Source organism: Carassius carassius, chromosome 15 (assembly GCF_963082965.1).
Source record: "Carassius carassius chromosome 15, fCarCar2.1, whole genome shotgun sequence".
Taxonomy (NCBI): domain Eukaryota; kingdom Metazoa; phylum Chordata; class Actinopteri; order Cypriniformes; family Cyprinidae; genus Carassius; species Carassius carassius.
In genome coordinates, this window is record NC_081769.1 from 27,489,749 (window position 1) to 27,512,322 (window position 22,574).

General features: G+C 39.1%; 1 protein-coding gene across 1 annotated transcript in view; it reads right to left on the reverse strand.

Moving 5' to 3' along the window:
* The window catches only part of LOC132158744 (RNA-binding motif, single-stranded-interacting protein 3-like), a 129,675-nt gene that overhangs the window by 100,202 nt on the left and 6,899 nt on the right, over nt 1-22,574 (reverse strand). Inside the window, exon 2 of the mRNA XM_059568291.1 lies at nt 242-399. Within this exon, the coding sequence (XP_059424274.1) occupies nt 242-399 (158 nt within the window). The remainder of the gene's footprint in view (nt 1-241; nt 400-22,574) is intronic.

The following is a 22,574-nucleotide window of genomic DNA, read 5'->3' on the forward strand; positions in this document are numbered from 1 at the left end:
CCATTTATGGGCCATATTCTTCTCTGTATCCAAGCACGGCGACTTTTTCTTTTTTCGTTTCCCTGATCTTCTGTGCGTGCATTTACATGATTGCATGAGTTCTTGTATGTGGGCACCTGTGTCTTTGCAACTATAAATAGGTATAGAGTGACTGCTCATTTAGGTGTATAGAACGACAATCCTGACAGAGAGAGGATAACAAGCAGCGACAGATAGGGGACATCTGGGAAAAGGTACTTACGGTTGGCAGAGTTTGATGAGGTCCTGGTCAGTGGTGCCCGGCGGAAGGCCCCGAATGTACAGGTTGGTTTTACTGAGCTGCTCCGCTGCACTGTGGCTGCTGCTATTGGTGCTGGGGCTGGGCGGAGCCATGGGAGGAGGGGGCGGGGCATAAGACTGCTGCAAGACAGAAAAAGGCATAATAAGTTGTTATTAAAAATGTATATGATTTATATTAGATTACCATAATATGCACTTTGGAACAGTAAGATCTTATGACTTGAAGATAACAAAAAATAATATCTAATGTGTATCTCTAGCCACTGTGAGCTTAAACACATGCCTTTAGGTGAAGAGTTTATGAGTCAATGAACCTTAGTGAGAGTCAACACCATATTTAATATAAAACAAGGCTGTGAGGGAGAGATCTGCAATCTATTCAATAGATTGTACAATCATAATTTTAAAGCCTTAACCATAATATGGGCAGTATTTGCCTCTTAAAATGAAGGCAAATATTTATGCTGATAGACAAATGTATTAAACAACAGATGCACTTATACAGTAACTCAGCACACGATTCTCAACCATGGTGAGGATCAACACATTTTAAATCAGTTAAAATATGAACTCTGATCCACATGAGAGCTAACTGACAGTGGCAACAGCAGCTGCAGCAGCATAAATTAAGCCAGTAAATTTAAAATGATAATATTTTAATAATAAATAACATAAAATGTTTTCATGTTGCATTGCATGCTGGGAACTTGTGCAATATTCTTCAATGTAAAATTGTTTGCTCAGATGACTCTATATGAAAAGTTGGGAGAACATTTGGATATGTTACTTGACTATATAAATAAGGTAAACCAAACATCTTTTGCTAACGACATGTTTAGAGTATTTTTGTTCAGTTCACACAAAAAAAATTAAACTGACTTATCCTACTAAAAATTATTTTTTTCAGGCTACGTTTTTACATTGGTTAGTAGAACTTTTCGTAAGTTTGATTTGTTTTCACAGTGTACTTCTATCCCTCACAGTTTGTTTGAATTTGCGTCAGTTTAAATATGGCTTCTACCCTAACTAAGATTCAGTGAGGCTTTTGAATCGCATACACACTGAGCGTTTAATATTTTCTGACAGACACTGCAGTCAGATATAGAAACATCACTGTGACAGTTAGACTGTGGCATGAGAGCTATTATTTATGTGCGTGTGCGCTTTCCTAGTGATGTCTATGTAATGAACTGTGTGTGTGTGTCTGGCCCGTACTTTCTCTGTGTTTGTGATAATCATTGGCTGTCAGTTGTGCTGTACACTGGCAAGTCTCCCCTGGCATTAATCTATTACCTGCACTTCCCCACAGCCTGCAATTTCCTCCAGACAGGCGGTAAGACAGACAGACAGACGGGCCTATCGCAGCTTGAATAGATTCTGCATTCATATAATTCACACAGCCCTGTCCCTCAGGCTACAGTTATGAATGAACCCATTGAATTCTCAGGAATACAAAACACAGACAGGGAATAGAAGACGAAGGACTGCCATTAAAACACACTTTGCACATGTGCATAGAGGGAAATATATGCCTCATGTTCCAAACGAAAAAGTAGGGGATTTTATATGAATATGAGATGGTTGAGGCCTAAGCACATTGCTTGAACAATTACAGACATACCAGCAGTGTTGTTAGTAGGTAACTAAAATTAGAGGCACTGCTTAACTTTATTTTCCTTCATATTAAAATTGTTCATTTGTTGGAGCATTTCTAGTAACAAGCTTCTTTTTCCATCTTGTAGTAACCAAACACTACATTTCTGCGAGTCCAAAGAGTGAACAAACACGCACTCCTAAATGGTCGAGTGTATGTAAGCTAGGCCTGGAAAGTCATTTTAGTGAATTGATTCATTGTAAACCATACCCTGACTCTTTCCCCCAAACCATATGGAAAGTCAGAATTATTAGTAAATCAGTTCACCTTAAGCATTTCACTCTTTCATGTAATTCACTCGAGAATTTGTTCAAGAATTTATCCTGGTTACTTCCGGCTTTGCTACTGATTCGTAAAAAACTTCCTGTTTTGCTTGCAGAAAAAATATGATTACATGAATGAATTATATATGAATTTGATATATATATATATATATATATATATATATTTAATAATATGTAATATAATATTGTATAGCATTACTTTTAAACCAAATGTTCCCCAACTCTTATGCACACATAACTCTGTCCCAAAAGTCTTAGTGTGCCAGAACCCTACATGAAATCTGGATATAATAAATACACCCAATTCCCAGAAACTATACACACCATATGCGTGTCTGACATGCCTGACATGGCTTCAGGCAGTCATGCACACACGCATGATCTGACTGCACAAAAAGCTTTCTGTGTGAGTGGAAGCTTATCAGACCCACCCGGCCCAGTTCTCCTCAGCAGATTGGGGGCCTGGCCTCCGCAACACGATGCTGGGATGGAGACAGACCGAGCGCAAGAGAGCAAAAGCTCGGCTGATCAAAGTGCTCGCCACAGACACCTCTTTCAGCCAATTTGTGCAGCTGTCAGGGGCACTGCGATAGCGCGTCAGGGTGTGTAGTGTGTCAGGAGTCATGATGAGGGAAGCCTTTGAAACGTCAAAGGCGTTCACTTTGCCGTCAGACGGGCTGGGATTAGAGGGAAAGGGAGAGATGATGTTGCTTTTACAACGGACTCCAGCAGGAATCACACACATACACATACTCTTGGCGTCTCTATAGCCACACACGCTAACAAATCCCATTCATTCGTTCAGCTTTAGCGGTGCCACTTAAGTCAAGCGAGGAGACCCTGGGAGACAAATTGTCTGATGATAGATGTGCTATTAGGCTACACATATGCTGTCTGAAACACATTAGCACATATAACATTTACATTTGTGATGTGTTATCAGTTGACAACTGTTTGTCTTGAGGTTTTGCTTTGGTTAGAAGTATTTATACAGTATACGTTGTAGTTGTGGATTAGTGGTGTGTGTATATATATGTCACTTAGGATGAACATTTTTGAGTTTTGGATAAAATTAATCATTTAACTATAATTTTACAAATGGACAGCTGGAAAAAAAATGTAACAATTGCATATTTAGATCTGTTTTAACATCCTCATACTCAGGGTCATGACACAAGAAACAAAACTGACCTAATGGCAAAGTCCTTATTAAGACACATAATGGCAAAAAAAAAAAAAAAAAAAAAAATCATTGCATATGATTAATTTCTTTTAACTGTGCAAAAATGTTAAATGGTTAACGGTAAGTTCCCCCAATATTCAGGCTGGAAACCTGTAATAGACATTTCAATCGGTAAAATACCGTTTTTGGAAGTGGAAAAAGCATGTATAATTTAATTTACAAAAACCGTAAATTGACATTTCCGGAATTCCCTGTGTTGCATTTCAAATCTTTGAAATTGTTTTCTTTGAAATATCTCTGTTTCTTCTTAGTTTTTTCTTACCAGTTATGTTTATTAGGGTTGTATTTTACATCTAATGTTGTTAAATGACTGTTTACTGCTTATTTCAGTTGAATGTGTCACCTTGATGGTGTTTAGGTGTTTAGTGTTTGTGTGAATGAGATGCACGGTTTTTAATTGTGAATTTAAGTTAAATATGTAAACCTAAAATGTTGATATTGTATTTTTTATGGTAAAATTCTGGCAATCACAGCTGCCAGTCTTTTAACGTAAATTTTGGAAGTGCAGTTGTGCCCAGCCATAGCTAGTAATCTGTAGCTTTCAATCAAAGCAGGAAAAAGGCTGAAGTCTTACAGAGAAGAGTAAACCAGGTATTGTCTGCTAATTAAACAATTCCTGCCTTTCTTCTCCTTGTCTTTTGCTCTCTCTCATCTCTGTCTTCTACCACTCTAATGACTGTAATCTGTCCATTCAGGCCCTCTCTTCTTCCGCAGCCTGGCTTCTGTAAACTGTCTCCTCCTCTCCCCCGCCCCCTCCTCTACTACAAATAAATCCATCCATCCCTCCCTCCCTCCCGCTTCCACTCCTTTCCGCCGTATCCCAGGTTTGGCTGGTACGTAGCTGGGCTCTGCTCTTTATTAAAGGGTGAGTGATCTGCACACACATTATCTCCTCGCTGCACGCCCAGATAGCCTTCATTTCCCTAAAGAGTACTCCAGTCACCAAACAATTAGTACTTCCTCGAGAGCCCTCGAAAATAGGTTTCGAATGACCACCTCTTCTCTCCTCCAACCCCTCTCCCTCCCTCTGTCTGTTCGTCTGCCTTTTCCTCTATCTCTTTCTCTCTCTCTCTCTCTCTCTCTCTCTCTCTCATTATTTCTCCTCTGCTGTTCTTCGCAGAGAGAGACTGACCTCTATCAGGTCAGCTTTCTTGCGCTGCCTGCTGAGTATGTGGAGTTAACCCCTGCCTCCACCAATTGTGATTATGCTTAGGCTATGGAAATGGACATGTGTGAGCACACTGCATATGCATGCATTTAAGACGTTTATGTAAAATATATCAAAGTAAATTTGTATTACAGAAAAAAAAAAACTTGGTGTATTCACTCAATGTAAATACATTTATAATGTATTAATGCATTAAAAATTTAAATGCATTAATGGATAGATCAAAGAAAAGAAAATGATGTCATGACACACATGCCATAAGTTTTGCCACAATTTTTTTCCAAATCTGTAGGAAAGGTCTCATAGCATTTCAATAACAGTTTGGATTCTTCTGCAGACAGTGTTCGCAACACACACACACACTCATGCACTCGGCCTCGCTCCTGACTCTAGTGATCGATAGTACACGCCGTGACCCTGCTGTCACAGGGACCAGAGCAGGACACGGCGAGCATTGCTCTCCTTCCCTCAACTCTCCCCCCAGGGCCCCTTGGGGCGAGGGAAAGAATGCCGGCTATTTAGAGAAAGGGTTTGAGATCCCCTGCATCCGGACAGCGGAGGCACAAGGAAGCCCCAAAGATTACACTGAAAACTCTGCACACACACAATCATCGCACATAAACACATGACCCTATCTGACCCAGAAATATATTACCACATGCATTAGCCCATTAGGCTCTCAGGAAGATCTATATGTTAGAGTTACTGCATCAAAGGTAGGAGGGATACTTCTTGCAGAGAGAGAGAGAGTGTGAGTGAGCGAGCTTTAAGCCTTCTTTGCAAGCGGGCATTGAGTGCTCTCTGCCATTAAAGTTCATAGTCGATAACATTTTGCATTAGAACCTCTTTGAATAACAGAATTTCATATGAAATAAAGAGATGGTCTTGTTCTACAGTATTCTTTTGTGCTGGAGAAATAGAAAGCGATCATTACTGATGAAATGATAAACATTTGCCTTCACTAGAATGACTTAACAAAGGACACTTGAAGTAAGTGAGCATGTCAATAATCAGTGTCATGAATGATGAAAATTTCATGTCCATGTCATCAATCATAGGCCTTGTCTGCTTCCGCTGTCTAATTATCCTGTAAATATTGAATCTTAAAATATTAAATGAAATAACAATGTTTAAGAGCAGATAAAGATTCAGATAAAGATTCAGAGGGAGGCCATGTCTCTTTTCCCCTCGCTTGAATTCAGCGCAGTCTCATTAGATCCTAAAGCACAGCATAACTGTGTAGGAGTAAATGCAAGAAAGAGGCTAAAAGTCATGTGACAAGGCAATGCCTCTTTAGCACTATGATTGGCTGTGAATGGGATAATACATGCCTGTTATGTTCGCAACTGCTCTGCTAATTGACCTGAATGGGTCAAACTGGTGAAAATAGAAGGACTAATTGACCCTTCACTACCTTAGCAACTGTTGCCAGTGGCCAGTTTTTTGCTCTTTTTATATATATATGTCTATGGAGGGCATCTTTGGATAACAGTTTTATTGACATTATCCAAATATACAACACCACAGTGTAGCTGGGGCTCTTATAATAGTGGGACAAGGTACCCAGAGATGTTTTTCTTGTTTTGTTTCTAAATCTTTAAATTAATCCTGAGAAGTGCTTGAGGATTTGGCCCTCAATCCCAAATGAACACATATAGCATCAGTAAATTAAATTAATGCAACAAAGGCAGATAAATGCTTTTCAATGCCACAATCCTGTAGTTCTTTGCTTTTGGATATTGTATAAAGTTTGTCTTAGTTAGCAACAGTAACCAAGGGGGGCAGAGCATAGGGAAGAGTCAGTGTTGACATGACCATATCTGGTCAAATCCAGAATGCTTAAAAAAACTGTAAGTGAGATAATTTTAGCAAGCACTCCACTTGGTTAAATTAAAGCTGACCATCACCATTTCCTATCCCAGTATGAGTCATCTGAAAAGTCTAAATACTGTGGCTCTCTGATGCTTTATGATGGACTTTGTTTGTTTTGGCATCACCTGACACGGCAGCACTGGCTTAACCAATAGCGTGAGTGTGAGGGCGGGATTAATGGCGGACAGTTAGAGTGCCAGTGAAACCTGTTTGAAAATATTAATTATTTTTGAAGATAATTTGTCTGAATTGAATGAAGATGTTCACTTTCCTCCCAGAGACTTTTTTTTTTACCCACATCGTTCTTGTGTTTGACCCTTTGAGAAACCTCAAAGTGTAATGGACCACACGAAGACTAAACAGGTACCAGAGCACCGTTCTGTACCTTTCTTAATTCTTTCTGTCAGCAGGAATGTGAGCACAAATAAGCTGGCTTTAATTTAGAAGAAACATGTTGCTCCAGGGACCTAACCACACTCCAGCTTGTTAACGTCAGGCCCACGCACCGTTAATGTCATGAACGAGTTACACAAACATTTGCCCAGAAAGCACTGACAACATCTTCCTCACCGGTCTCTCTCACGACAGCACAGCAAGCAAAGGTTCACACTCAGTTTGCAATCAAACTCATCAGCCTACGCAACATATGACAATCCACGCCTCATTCCGCACAGAATCGGTTCACATCTGTGGCTCCGCTGTGATGACACTAAAGGATTATTCACAATTGTTCGACCTCTCGAGAATTTGCGACTCATGAATAATCATCACCACCTCCTTATTATGCAGATATATGCTAATTTCTCTTAAATATATTCAAAATTCACCCCGCCTCTTTCTTCGATGAGGTCAAAGTTTAACTAAGTTGGCATATATGGAAATGGGCTCGGGTTTTAATTGTCCGTTTTTTTTCCAAAGAGAAGGACAAATTTAAATAAAGTTTGCGTGGATTTAAACGCATCTGAAATTTAGGCCAAATTCTGAGTTAATTCGTTACACTACATTAGTGGATGTCTCTCTATTTAAATACCCCTTCCTTCATGACCCGCAAAATCCCCGGCCCCTCAGGGGCAAGCGCAGCACATTCAAATACGAGGAAACAATCAGAGTGTGCTTATTTGCATATGAACGGGAGATGGAAGCCGCAAATCCGCGGCAGTCCATTTTAATCGGAGAATGACTTCCTCTTGCATTGTTACGAGAAACAGTCTGATAGCATTCTCTCCTCTCGTCTCCCAATCTTCCTGCTGAAATTAGCATCCGAATGTGCTGCTCGCTTTGGACCAGACCGCTCAGAGAGCCGTGCAGACGGTAGCAGTCCGCCAACCTCTGTTGCCCCGGCAACAAAGTGGAGGACATGGTGAGGTCTTATCAATCAATTAGAAATGTCTCTGTTCACTAGAAGCATTGAGCCATTGGGTCATGATTTCTCCACAGTTTGTCATATTCATTAGGGCCCTTGCCAGAATTGCATTGGTGTAAAAAAAAAAAAATTTTAATGTCTGTCGCCTCATTCAGCAGGTAATTTTTTTTTTAAATGTGATTTATAGACTGATATTCTACACTTACAATATAATTAAACTCCATTTAAGTTTGTAAAACACTGAACATAATTAATGTAATTAGTGTTCAAATTAAATCAGTTTCCTTTAGGAGAATGCAGGATGCACAGAGAAAATCAGAGGAAGTCACTGAGCCTTTTTTGGTCAAGAGTCATACACAATTCATTTAGCTCGGGAAGAGCACACTTCCTGTGCCTTCGTTAAAATTCCTTCATCAGGTTTGCTATTGCAGCAGGGCTTCCAAGAACTCCGGACTAGACCCATTCAAGGGAATTCCTGTCTCCAGAATCCTTTTTTTTCATTCCCAGAAGCTGTCTGAGGAACAGCCACTGTTAATTGGCATCACATGACAGCTGAGTGGGTTTAGGGGTCACATCCATGTTACAGTGATTTGATGGAGGGAAGCTAAATTAAATCATTACTTTATTCAGCACTGACAGTGATGTGCACACAGTGAAGGTATCAGGCTAAAGGTTCTGCTCCTGGAAACTTCCACTTGATGGGATTCGTTCAACAAAGCAAACAAATATAGAAATGAGTATAATAAAAATGTTCTGCACTGAAAGATTTTTAGACAACTCTGATCATAGATCAAACATTCTTTAAAAATGCCATAAAAACCATGTGGTTACTGACGTACTACTGATGTATGTTTATACTGTATATATACTGTAGTATACAGTAATACGGTAGAGAAGTCTGGCAAAATACAGTACAGACCAAAAGTTTGGACACATCTTCACATTCAAAGAGTTTTCTTTATTTTCATGACTATGAAAATTGTAGAGTCACACTGAAGGCATCAAGGGCTTTTTGACCAAGAAGGAGAGTGATGGGGTGCTGCGCCAGATGACCTGGCCTCCACAGTCATTGGACCTGAACCCAATCGAGATGGTTTAGGGGTGAGCTGGACCGCAGACTGAAGGCAAAACAGCCAACAAGTGCTAAGCATCTCTCGGGGAACTCCTTCAAGACTGTTGGAAGACCATTTCAGGTGACTACCTCTTGAAGCTCATCAAGAGAATGCCAAGAGTGTGCAAAGCAGTAATCAAAGCAAAAGGTGGCTACTTTGAAGAACCTAGAATATGACATATTTTCAGTTGTTAAACACTTTTTTGTTATGTATATAATTCCATATATAATTCCACATGTGTTAATTCATAGTTTTGATGCCTTCAGTGTGAATCTACAATTTTCATAGTGATGAAAATAAAGAAAACTCTTTGAATGAGAAGGTGTGTTCAAACTTTTGGTCTGTACTGTAAATCTATACCTTATGCTGCTATAGAAAGCCATAGCACTTTGTGAATGAAATTGTGCTCTGCAGTTCTTGGCCTCTCTATACAGCTGCTGTACCAGAACACACATGCACGCACGCACGCACACACACACACACACACACACACACACACACACAGATGATAAAAAATCTTACATGCCGTGTGTCCTTGTGCCTCCCTCCACATTGAGTCATCAGCTCTGCACTCCATTAATCACACATCATCAAATGTTGTCACATCATGTTAGTAAGTGTGTGTATGTGTGTTCGGGCATCTGTGTAGTCTCCAAATGCGATCTTTATGTTTTAGCCCCCATGCAGCCTTGCACTTCCACTTGCTTTCAGACGTACATAAATATATAAATAAAGAAATAAATGATACAGAGGCACAGATCCATGTCTCAATGTCACCCTCTCTGGGTGTTACAGAAACCTCAGCTAAGCTTGATGCTGACACTGAGATGGAGGGAGATAGCCAGTTTGTGGACAGAGTATTATATTCCCTCAAATAGACACTGAATACGAGTGACATTGAAGCAGCCATTAATCAATTTTCATACCTAGTCCTTCATCAGTTCACTAAATGCTTGAGCCTGATTTGATCGATAACAGAGGAAAAGGGGAACAAAACAGACGCTAGCCATGCAGATGATGATCAAGACATAGTCTGTGCTGGAAATGATTTAAAAGCCATATCAAATTACCATGAAAAGTTATATATATATATATATATATATTTTTTTTTTTTTTTTTCATATATTGAAGAAGGCTATATGTTTTGAAATTCGATGTGCAGGCATATAGAGTGTGGAAGTGTGTTTAAAATCCAAAGATGAGCAAAAATAAGCAATTACTTATAAATTCTTATGGAAAATACATTTTATATACATTTAATAGATTCAAATGTATTAAATTAAATATTACAATTCAATTATTTTTTATTAAATATGCATATACTAAAAATAATAAAAAAATAAATATATGTTATAAATTAAATATATTTAAATATACATATTTATATTTAAATGTTTCTCAAAAATAATGAAAAAAAAAATAGCTTTTTGCCCTAGTTGGTGCAGTGACAAGATCTTACAGCAGGGGCTTGCAGGGTCATGCTAACCATCCAAACCTAGACCTCATGGGTTTGAGCATCCCCACAAGCCTGACACCCATTAGGGTGACCATTATTTTTCATATATTTCTATTGATGATTTTAGATTTTACACATGGCTACATAAAATTCCAGCCTCATAGATGCATGTCCTGCGGCTGTGTGGTGTGACGCATGTCGTGTTGCGTGGGTGTGCGGCCGCTAACAAGAGATCCACAAGGGTGCTGCTGTGTCAGAGCACACACTCAAGGTTGTGGCAGAGGTCCAGGCGTAGGACGTGAGCAAGCTAAGATGATCTCGTAGCCCATGTGGAGTCCACGCATTGAACACATGTACAACGGATGCATAATATGAAGCAGACAGGATGTCATGTTCCAATATATCATGTGCATGGTTATTAGATTAAGGAATACAAATAATTAGCTGCACCTCCACCTTCCTGTCCTTGTCTAATTCCTGTCACAATGCAAGATAAACTGATTTATATGGCACCACACATTTGCTGTTGTGTGTCTAGGAGATTTCGTAAACAATGCATAATTAAAGTCTTAAAGGTATAGTTCATCCAAAAATTAGATTCTGTCAGCTTATTTTTAAATTCTGTTAACTATCATTTAATTCTAAACTATTTTTCTTTCTTACATTCTTGCTTGCTTGCTCTCCCATAAAATTTCAGCACTCCATTTGAAGTCTGATTTATTTTTTCTCTAAAAATCTGCTCTAGTGTTTTGTGCTACTTAGCTTTAGATCCTTAAATGAATCAGTTGATCCAGTTCACAGAAACTTTCTGAATGATTCATTTGATTCTTTACCTCCCTGATTCAGTGAATTGTATGCAACAGTTAACAGCCTACTGGAGAATATTCACTGAGATCATGACTTAACTTTAAGTCTGTTTGCATAATGTATCATCTTTGTAGATCCACACAGCTCCAGTCTACATTTACATTCATTATATTGAAAACCATGGCCAGGAAAATTCTTTTTTGTTCCACATTAGAGATAAAGCCATGCAGGTCTGACCTGCCATAAGAGTGAGTAAATAATGCCAGAATTTTTGTGTTTGTTTGTTTTTTACCGCTTGTGTTTTTTCAACCTATGAACGCAGTCTGAAGTGGGATGGACAGTGTTCTTTCTGTTTTCAATTCTGTGTTGTTTGTCCACCCACTCAATGTAATTATCTCTTGAGATATTTGTGTTTGCCGGACACAATGTGATCATTCAAACAAATAATCAGGGTTGAGTCTCGGTTTAATGTCAGAATGATGGAAAAGTGTGGGAGTGAAGGGAATAGAATGACACAAAAAAAGAAAAATCCAATTATTCGTGCATAATAACAATCGCGCGGTATACGCGGGCGATTGCCAGCACGTACTAACCCGGCGCTCGCTGTCTCTCCTACTGTCTAAGTGCCAATTATGGTACAGGCGGCAGACATCCGCTTGAGCCAGGCCTCTTTCCGCTAGACCCATTAGGAGTTGCATCGAGCATGATAGCGCTGTTTAGTCAAACACTGCACCATAAGAGCCATATACTGCTCCGGTGCACCAGCTTGCAGTACACACACACATGCATGCTTGAGCTGATCAGGCTACCGAAGTAGATGGCATTCTGTTCCCTTTCAACACCATTAAAGCAAGGGTGGGGATTTTCCTAGAGCTCTGCGTGTCTAGCACAATGCGGACGTATCACTGTCCTCTTCTGGAATGCAGCAGTGTTACCTGAGAAAAGCCTGCTTGCGGCAAGAAGGCAGGGTGAAGAGAGGGAGGGATGCATAGACGATTCGGAACAGTGATGGAGTGAAAGAAAGAGGGATAAAGAACCCCAAAAGGACATGAGGGAGAGAGAGAGAGAGAGAGAGTACATGAGAGGCAGGCCGCTGTGAATTGCCTCTTGTTATTAATAATTGATTCTTTGAAAAGACTGTGTGGTTTAATTGGTGGTAAGGGGTGATCCTGGCACACACACACCTCTGGGAGTCTCTCTGCAGCTGGTTTCCAGTAACGCTGGCTCAATTTGAGGGCGAGAGAGCAGTGCTCCACTCAAGAGAGAGAAAGAATGCATTTGAAATTGAAACCTACCTAGAACGACTCAAGCTGTGTCTGCAAGGAATTCACTCCAAAGTGCTGGAAAGTATACACCTTTGCAAGTCAGACTCTCGTACTGTTGTACCTGAACCAAAGGCCACAACCTGCATGCTTTGATGACAACTGCAGCTGCTTTTTATTTTAGAAAGCATAATTTGAATAATTTAGACTGAAATGAATATTCTATCATTATTTACATACTCAAATGTTGTTCCAAACTAGTATGACTGAATTAGATCATTACAGCAGTGTTTCAGAGTGCTCAGACTGCAAAAAAATAAATACAAAAATAAATACATAAAAATAATTTGTAATAAAAGAAGGTATTTTCAGTTGAAATATCTTAGAATCCTTGAAATAAAATAAATATACTTTCAATTCAACACTGCATAAGATATTAAGACTAGTTTTCCAAGAATGTGTCTTCAAAGAATGTATTTTTTATGTATTTTGTCTCACTGCACTAGCAGATTTATTTATTTGTTTATAAACAAGTGAACAAAAAAAAAATGTATCAATGTATCTTATTTATACTGTTACTATAAGAATTTATATTGTGTTTTTAAGGTAATTCTTACAGATTTATTTTTAATAGATGGCTATTAAACTTCAAAAAGAATTTATCCATAAGACTTATGCCTATGTTATGAGTCTTCAGTGAACAGTTGTTAAGATAACAACCCATTGGAAGGGATGATTATTAATAAATATGGGAATATGTCTGTCCCTTCACATAATGTCTTACAGCTTCAGAAGAACACATGCTATATAGATTACTAATTATGGTGCTCTTTTGTCTTTTTTGGGGTCTCTGTTGTAGGATCGTGGGGCCTAACAGATGACCACTATGAACATTATTTAAACATTCTTCATTTGTGGACAACAAGCATACAGGTTTGGAACGAAATTAGTTTTCATTTTTAGGTTTCATCTGTTTCGTTAAGAACATTTTGTGCAATAATTATTCTAATTCAAATTTTGACTGAAAGCTGCAGCGCCACAAAATCTGTTCTGTGCAGTGTCCCGTCCACAATCTGACCTTCTCCTCATATTGGATTAATTCCTAAGTCAATGTTCAACACAAACCAGCACCACAATGGAAACAGAGACGTATTTACAACAGACACTCGCCGTATATTCAAAAAGGAACACACTCTTGACAAAGACCAGAGCCAATTTGACCAGATAACATCTGTGGAGACCAGAGGAAGCTTTTCCTTTTGTGCAAAAACCAGAGCTGCCGTCTGTGAGAACTCTCTGCTTTGAAGATTCTCTGTCCTATTAAGCTAAAACCTGCTCTGGAGACCATATTTGCCTCAGGTAACTCAGGTTCTTTCCTATAATAAACAGCAGTACCGCATCCTCCATTAGGACCTTTAATAAAATTCTCTGGGAAAAAAAAATTGTGTGACGATCCTTTCGAAAAGCTGAGATCAAATTGAATTGCTTGAAAAGCTAAAAGGCAGCAAGAAAAAAAAAGGATTTCCAGTGTGTGCTACGAGAAGACAGAATATCAAGCCGGTATGACAAAGAATCAAGTCAAACAGCGCATCGGTGTGGTTTGAAAAGTTTAAAAACTGACTGAAAGCTGTATGAAATCTGAAGTGTGGCCCAGAACAGACCTAATTGCTGTAATTTGTGTGCACAGTGTGTGAACAGCACTTTCAGCGGCTATAAAAGGACGTAATCAATACAGAAGATATAGACATGGCAATGCATTGTGTGTGCGCTTATCTTTTCATCTCCAGTCTAGCTCTCATGTGCTTTTGTGCTGTAAGCCATGATAATCTGTAGATCTGGATTTGCCCACCCTGCTGAATTATGCAAACCCAGCTCAGCTCAGGCATGAGGAGTTTAACTGGGCTGGCAGTGGGAGATAGACAGGAAAGGAAAGAGGAGAGTTTATGTTATATCCCTCTGTTTTATTCTTTCTTTGATCAATCTATGTATTAGAACCTGTCTGTCTGTCTGCCTGTCTATCTGTCTGTCTTTAGGTATCCATGTGTGCGTGCGTGCCATGGTTTTCTGGACAAGTGCCATGCATTTTGTGTGATAGTACTGTGATAGAATCCTATGAAGGACCATGAAAAGGCCATGAAATTCTTTGAAGGACCATTTTAAGGTAATTGTGTATACATTTCTTTTGGTAATCATTTGGTCATATATAATCATTTGTGTATATAATATATTAACATTCACTTTGCCCTTGCCAGGATATTCAGAAATAAACCTTTACCGTTGCACTTCAAAAAGAAAGTCCTCCGGGTTGAGGTTGAACTAACCCAATACATTTTATTTATAATATATATATTTTAATTCATATATACATATCTTATTATCAGACCTCTTTTGCAGACACTGGTCTGCAGACACTGGTCTTCTGTGAATTCCTCTTGCAGACCATCTGCAGCGCTCAATGGTTTGATAGTGTTGTGCATCAGGGAGGAGAGGCCAGTAAGTGACCAAGCCCATTAGGCTACGAGTGTGTGTGTGTGTGTGTGTGAGAGAGAGATATGAGATGCTGCTCTTAGACAGTGATAGGCTCATTAGTAGGGCTAGGATGTAATGCATTCGAGTGTGTGTGTGTGTGTGTGTGTGTGTGTGTGTGTGTGTGTGTGTGTGTGTGTGTGTGTGTGTGTGTGTGTGTTTGCGTGCATGTTTGCAGTCTAATTAGCATCGGACAGTTAGAGTGACTGTGACCCAAGACTGACTCCGACCTCTCATTCCGACCTGCCTGCCGGCGTCCACAAGTTCTATCCGAACCCCACAAACACGGTCATTCAAAGAGACACGCAAACATCCACACACCCACACAAAAGAGAAAGACATCCCTTCATGCATGTCAATACGCTCTCTAATTGGCTTGTACGGGCATCCCTGTTTTCTTTAAACAAATGTCAGCCATTAAGCCGTGAGTAAGATGATTAGTGTGAAGTTGGTGTGCGGTGCACCGATACACATGTCCTCTTATGGAATGTGTCCGCAGAGCCATTAGCACGCCGTCCCTGACATGCCCCGTGTCCGCTCTCCTCTCACACCTATTTGTCAAAGCGGCCCACCATTTCTTGCGAAAATAATGACACCCGAATCAGAGACTGAGACTGGTGTGTGTCAAATCTTATTTTTTGAAGTGCAAGATGGTTTTTTGACAGAAAAGGAAGCTGATGGAAGTCAGACAGACTGTAGCATAATAGAGAGGCGGGCGTTGGAAAGTTTAAAAGACATTTTAAAGTTTAACATCCACCCCCAAAAGGCCCTTCTGCTTTCTGGCTACCGCAGCGCGAGATGAAAGTGCTTGTGCTTCTACAAAAAGACTTATTTTTTTGTGCCTAGCTCCACTTTAGCCGGCTAAATGCATCTCATCCCAGCGACTAGCATTGAGAAATACAATCTTGGTGCAGAGGGAAAAGTCTGGGCCAGCATTTCAAACAAAGGCACGCTAGCACAAAAGGACGAGAAGGGTAAAACCCTGGGACGCTGGGCAGTGTAGGCCCTTAGGGGCCCATTGTTTCGAGAGAGCATTATGAAGAGATACACATGCGCAGAAAAAGCAGTTCACATGCATGCTGTAGTTGAGGGTGAGACCTGGCTGCAGCTGAGCGGCGCACACAAAGGAGCTTAATCATTCATAAAACTGGAGAGGCTAATAAAATATGCAGCACATGAATGCGGTAAAGTGCTCCAGTGCTGCCTATACTTTAAAAAAGACACATCGAATCAGCTATTGTGTGCGTGTAGGCCGATTAGTTTGCTGGGGCTGAAAGGATGAGGTCACATTGTTTGTAGCATCTCTAGGACGGATCCTGTCAGGACTGTATCCTCTACTTCCTGTCTTCTGCACTTCTTTATGCATTTGTCTTGTTCGTTCTCTGGCCTTCTCTGTGTGCTTTTTTGCTACTTTGCTCATAGGGACGGTGAGAGAGAAGACAGGAAATGACAAGGAGAAAAGGGAGGGCGCCACAGGAAATAACAATCACAAATGAGATTTCTAATAACATCTCCATTGTTTTCCTGGCAATTAGATTATATAGACATCAAATAGAGACTTCCTTCTCAGATGTTTCTCCTGAGAAAATACTGTAATCTTGCAGCTTTCTCCTATGGAGTTTTAGAAGAGATCTCAAATATATTTTAAACTGGACTGAAGTATCCAAAATCCTACAATCCAAAGTTAGATATTTGTTTATAATATCTAGAATTTAGTTTTGGGTCTTTAAGTTGTCCTGAAATAAATTAATACTTTTATTCAGAAATTATAGATATTAAATTTAACAAATGTGACAGTAAAGATATTTATACTGTTACAGAAGATTTAGATTTCAAACTCATTTCTAAACACTTGATTTATCGAAAAATCCTAAATAAATAAAAGTATTAAATATTACAATTGCTGTTTACATTGATAAAAATAAAGTTTCTTGATCAACAAATTAGCATTTTCGAATGATTTCTAAAGGATCATGGGACACCGGAAACTGGAGTAATGATGCTGAAAATTACAGGAATAAATATTATTCTGAAATATATTAAAATATAACAAACATATTTATTTAAAAAAGAAAATAAATAAATAAATAAATAAAAACTGACCCAATTAATTTTTTTATTTTTTTATTTCATTGGTGTATTTCAGGCAGAATTTATTTTACATCTAAACAAAGTGGATATTTCTATACTTCTATGACAAATAAATATTTGTCTTTAGGACAGTGTCAAGAAGTAACATAAGACTCGAACTTCAGTTCCCCAGAGCTTGTGTATTAACCCCTAAGCCACGGCTCTGACCTCTCAGTCCTTTTTTTCTCTCATTATGCTTCTCAAAGCAGTTTGAGGGAGCATTAGAAGTTGCAATCAAGGGTGCTGCTGTGTGACAGATAGTTCAGCTAATAAGTCCAGGCTTGGTTTCTCCACCACCTAGCACCTCTAGCATCCACGCACTCAAGTGAACTGAACCATCAAAAGCAGAGGCTCCTGCCTTCAAGCTTACCAATGGCTAACAAGCACAGCTGTTCACTGAACCCACCACAGATCGGCTGAGGATATATTAGTCATGTAAAAACAAATGGATTAATAAGAGCATAGGGTAATCATCACCATTTTTACAATAGACTTCACCTCAGGTGGACATTTTGATTGAATAGTGAATTGAGAATGTGTTTCAAATTTCAGTTGAGATTTAAATTGAATGGTTTTCATTTGAATTGATGTAGTAGGCAAGATAAGATGCAGAACTGCAATTTGATATTACATTTGAACAAAGTTCAATAAAAATTAACTGAAATTCAAGCAAATTTAAAGGTTTTATAAGTCTTAGACAGCTACACATCTATAGGAATGTGTACTTTATTTTAATTTTTTACTACAAAATGTTAAATGTAAAATGTTTTTTAAAAATCCTTGAAACAACTGCACACGATATTAAGACTTGCTTTCATTTAATGTATTTTCAATACAAATGTAATTTGTCTCATTGAATTATCAGATTTTTCCACTTAAGAATTGAATTATTTAATGTTTTAATATTTATTTAAATTTATCCAGTTTCAAGGATTTTACAATATATATATATATATATATATATACACATATTTTCTTTTTTGAAAACAAGTCAAATAATTATAAAAAATTCAGTATTGTGTATAAATTAATGAAAAAGAAGATGAAAAGTGTATGTGTGTGGGGGGGGGGGGCACTTCATTTCACAAGATGCTAATAATTGTTTGTTTCACTGAATTTAAATGGAGTAAAATCCACTTCCTGCAATTCTATTTCAAGTTCCTGTGAGGTATGGCCAATTTAATTTAATTTCACCCTCTTCATTTTAAAGGGTGCAGATTCTTCAGTTCAGAATTTTGAACAACACCTTGTATCAGGGCTGGACTGGGACAAAAAATCGGCCCGGGCATTTTTGCCCAGACCGGCCCACTATATGATCATAAACACCACCCATCTTTGCACGCCCTTAATTATATGCATACCAACTCCTATTCATTAAAACCACTAATGCCATGTAATGAGTTAGTATAGGAACGAGTGAGAGTTAACAGATGAAATAAGTCAAAATTTTATATTTATTAATACAGTTGAACTATACTCCACAGCGGTGAATCCTAAAACAAGCTATAAGCGGCGCTGGCATAGCAATACCAGTGTTTCTTACAGGATTTTTGTTAAAACTATGGTGGTGTCCTCGGTCCTTATAGGGGGGTCCGGGGGCATGCCTCCCCGTGAGAAAATTTTGTGCATTTTAATGTTAAATTCATTAATCTGGTGCACTTTGAGAGTTCAAAATTAAAAGCTCCAACCCATATTCAGTGTGCAAATTAAACAAAGAAAAATTCAAACCTCTTTTAGTTACAGTGTCTATTTACATTACACCTATACATAATAATAGTTATAATATTAATCCAATGACAGTAATAGCCATATTTTGTAATACAAATGCCCAAAAAATTTAGGAAACTTTCTTAATTAGTTGTACCAATTTCTATACTTGAAAGAGATAAGCACATGATCTTTTATTTTGACGCAAACTGCATCAAGCTTTTATTTTGGCGGAAAACATGGTTTACAAACGCCTCTTATTAAATTTCTAGTGAATTGCAGTAATCGTCAACTATGCAGATGTGGAAATAATCTACACTCATGACATGGCCTAAGTGTTTTGAAAGTAGTTATGTTTACCGCAGGCTCTACACTTTCTCATCTCTCTCCTAATCCTCCGTCCTCACTATCATCATCTGCCACAGGAGCTGATGAAGGTCAGAAAACATATATTTTGACACAGTTTACAGTGTCTGCTTTAAGGGCCTGGTTCTATTTTTTCACGCTATTTATCTGCACATTCCATGCGTTTCTTCTCCATCTTTTTTTACAGATACACACTGACACTCGCTCACTCGTTTAAAGTTGTGATTGGGCCAGCCCAGTGTCAATCAAGAAAAGAGCCAATGGGCCGCTGATCTACGTGTTTCATGGGCTGGTCTGTCAGAAAAAAAACTAACACTGACTTTGACCAATGCATTACACCGGCACAAACCCAGCGCCGCCAATTAAGCAAAACAAATCAAAACGAATGGGCCGCCGATGTACAAATTTTATGGGCCGTTTAAAAAAAAAAAAAAAAAAGTATGAGTATGAGATATCGGCCCAAAAAGCACGTCGGCCCACCGGGCAAATGCCCGGTATGCCCAATGGCCAGTCCAGCCATGCCTTGTATGCATTAAAGTGGTTATTCACCTTGACATTCAATAGAAAACATATGACCTCAGCAGTCACATTTAGCTTGATAGGAAGTCTGGAAAAAGGGCACGCCACGCGTTTGAGTGTCATTACTAGCTCTGTATTTAGCCTTGAGCCTGGGGATATGTTTGGACAAGTCTTTGAGTGTCAGCCGCACAAATTATCCTGATAAAAGCACATGGGGCGAGCAAATTAATTCAACCGAAATCCAACAAAAAGCACTGTTTACATAAGCTAATCCCAGGCAGCGTGCTAGCCACCATGCCAACCCCGAGCAGCCTACACAGGCTGGGGAAATCTTTACTGAATCATCACCCGCTCCTGGGCACTTTCGGGAACCAAAAGTGTCTTTATCCAAATGGGGAAGAGAAGGGAGGAACGGGTCCTTTCAGATGTTATCTTTACGGTCTTCAGTGGTTTGAAATTGATGCCAAAACAAATGGCCTTTCCCAGAGTGGCCTTTAATATACCTTTTTGGGGCCTAATTTTCAGCCAGACCGTAGAGAATTGGATACAGTTATGGTGGCTTAGAATCACTGCAGCTGTATATTATCAAAGGAGGCTCTTTTGACACTCGAAAGGTGTGTGCATAGTCCTCGCTTGGACTTTTCATGACACGGAAAAGGTTGGAGCGGGAGATGAGGGCGTGGGGGTGGGGTCTGTGAACGAGTAGCACGTTCTCAAGGATTTATGACACCTTACGTCGTCTACTCTGTCCTTGGTTGCTTTCAGGGGAAAATGCTTTCCAATGAGTCTCTAGATGAAAACGCACAGGAGGGGTGGAAGAAAAGATGACAGGAGGGGCTGAAAGGAACTACACTGTGAAGGAGGAGCAGCCTTCCACCAACATCCCTCCTCTTTTTCTTGAAATCAAGTGGTTATCATTTGTGACTGAAGCCAAGCTGCACAGGCTGTTCCTCTGTGCTCTCTGTGTGAATTCATAGCAAAAGCAGCTTTTCTAACCGCTAATTACAACTCGAAGCTCATTAAACACCAGATTTATACACATGCACATGCATGCGCGACCGCTGACGATGGCGTCATACGTCACCCTTCACATCTAGATGATTGATCCATTCCAAAATCTCAAATCAAGCACATCCCTTCTCCCAGAAAAAACAGTATCTTCTTCCAGAATCCACACCAGATCTATATTTACAGCTGAACACTCAGCCTCTAACTAAAATCTTGTTTGTCTCAAAGATGCAACGAGGCAAAGCCCAGAAGCGACAGCGCCAATGAGGAACTGGATCGGACGCCAATGGTAAAATGTCGATGAGTCCCTGTGTTGCCACAGCCTTCCACAGCTTTGGCTCGTTCCTCTTCTACCATTTATCCCTGAACACAGGCTTTGTCGAGCACTTAGGCCAGTGGCCTAAAAGAAATGGCAGAGCCCTTAAAAGGGGAGAATCCATCAGGCTTGGGTTGTTACAAAAGGCTTGGGTTGTTACAAAGTGGTCTTCTATTAAAAATGCAGCAGGGCCATTACCCCAGGACCGGTGCCTTTCTCCTTTGGCTCTCTCAAGCCCACAGAAACCAACTAGCTAGGTGAGATCGCCCCATTAAAGCTTGGACCACACATGAGTGCTGGTCATGGATGAATACTCGAGGTGCTTGCAGTTAGTTCCAGATAAAGGTAACAGTGACCAGATACACATGCAGAAGAGGCTATTTATATAACTGTATCGAACCTAATAGTGTAGTTTATAAGTCTGTCTCTATTCCACACACTCAGAAAATGACTTTTTGCTACTTGCTCGATTTGCTTACAGCAATATTTCACCCAAAATGAAAATTAAGTCATCCTTCACTCACCCTCATGTCATTCCAAACCTGTGTGGAAAGTGCTTATGTGGAACACGAAAGAAGCTATTTTGAAGAATTTTGAAGAACCGAATAGTTGTTGGTCCCCATTGACTTCCATAATAGGGAAAGAAATAATCTGGAAGTCAAAGGCAAAGCGGACCATAAACTGTCTGATAACCAACAATTTATTTTTATTTTTATATATACTGTATATCATCTTTTATGTCCAACATAAGAAAGAAACTCATTCAGATTTGGAACAACACAAGGGTGAGTAAATGATGACAAAAAAGTTTGGGGTGAAATATCCCTTTCAAAAATGAAAATTCCGCCATTATTTATATATCCTCATATTGTTTTAAACCTGTTTTACTTTCTTATTTTAGGGAACACAGATGAATATATTTAGAATTTGTTTATGTTTGTTTTACAATACCGTGAAAGTCAGTAAGGTCTGTAGTTTTGGATATCACTGACTTTCATTGAATAGACCAAAACAGTCAAAGCGTTTTCAAATGTATGAGTAAATGTAAGAATTTAAATTTTTGATGGATCTATCACTCTAATTCAAATGAGCTAACAATTCTTGAACATTGTCACAACTTAATTTCATTACTTTCAAATCACTTGAATTTGTGAAGTGGAAGTTAACTTAATCCTCCTGGGTTAAAACTACATTAATCACTTTTCGTTGGCATTAACTGAAACTTAACACTAAGTTCCCAGCATGCTTTGCAACAGACTCATTCAGGAGCATAAAGTTTTAAAACAAGTGAAAATGAACTATTTCATGTGTTTTTGATTAAAGGAAAAGGCAAGCTTGTGATAAATGTGCAGTTTGCTTAGTGATTTAGAAGAGTATATGTCATGTTGGAGTTTTTGTGGTTACCCACGAGGAGCTTAGATTTTGGGCGGCCACATGAAGTCTTTGGTGTGTGTTTTGTCACTCAATGAGAAATAGCTGTGCTAATGCTAGTGCAGTGATGA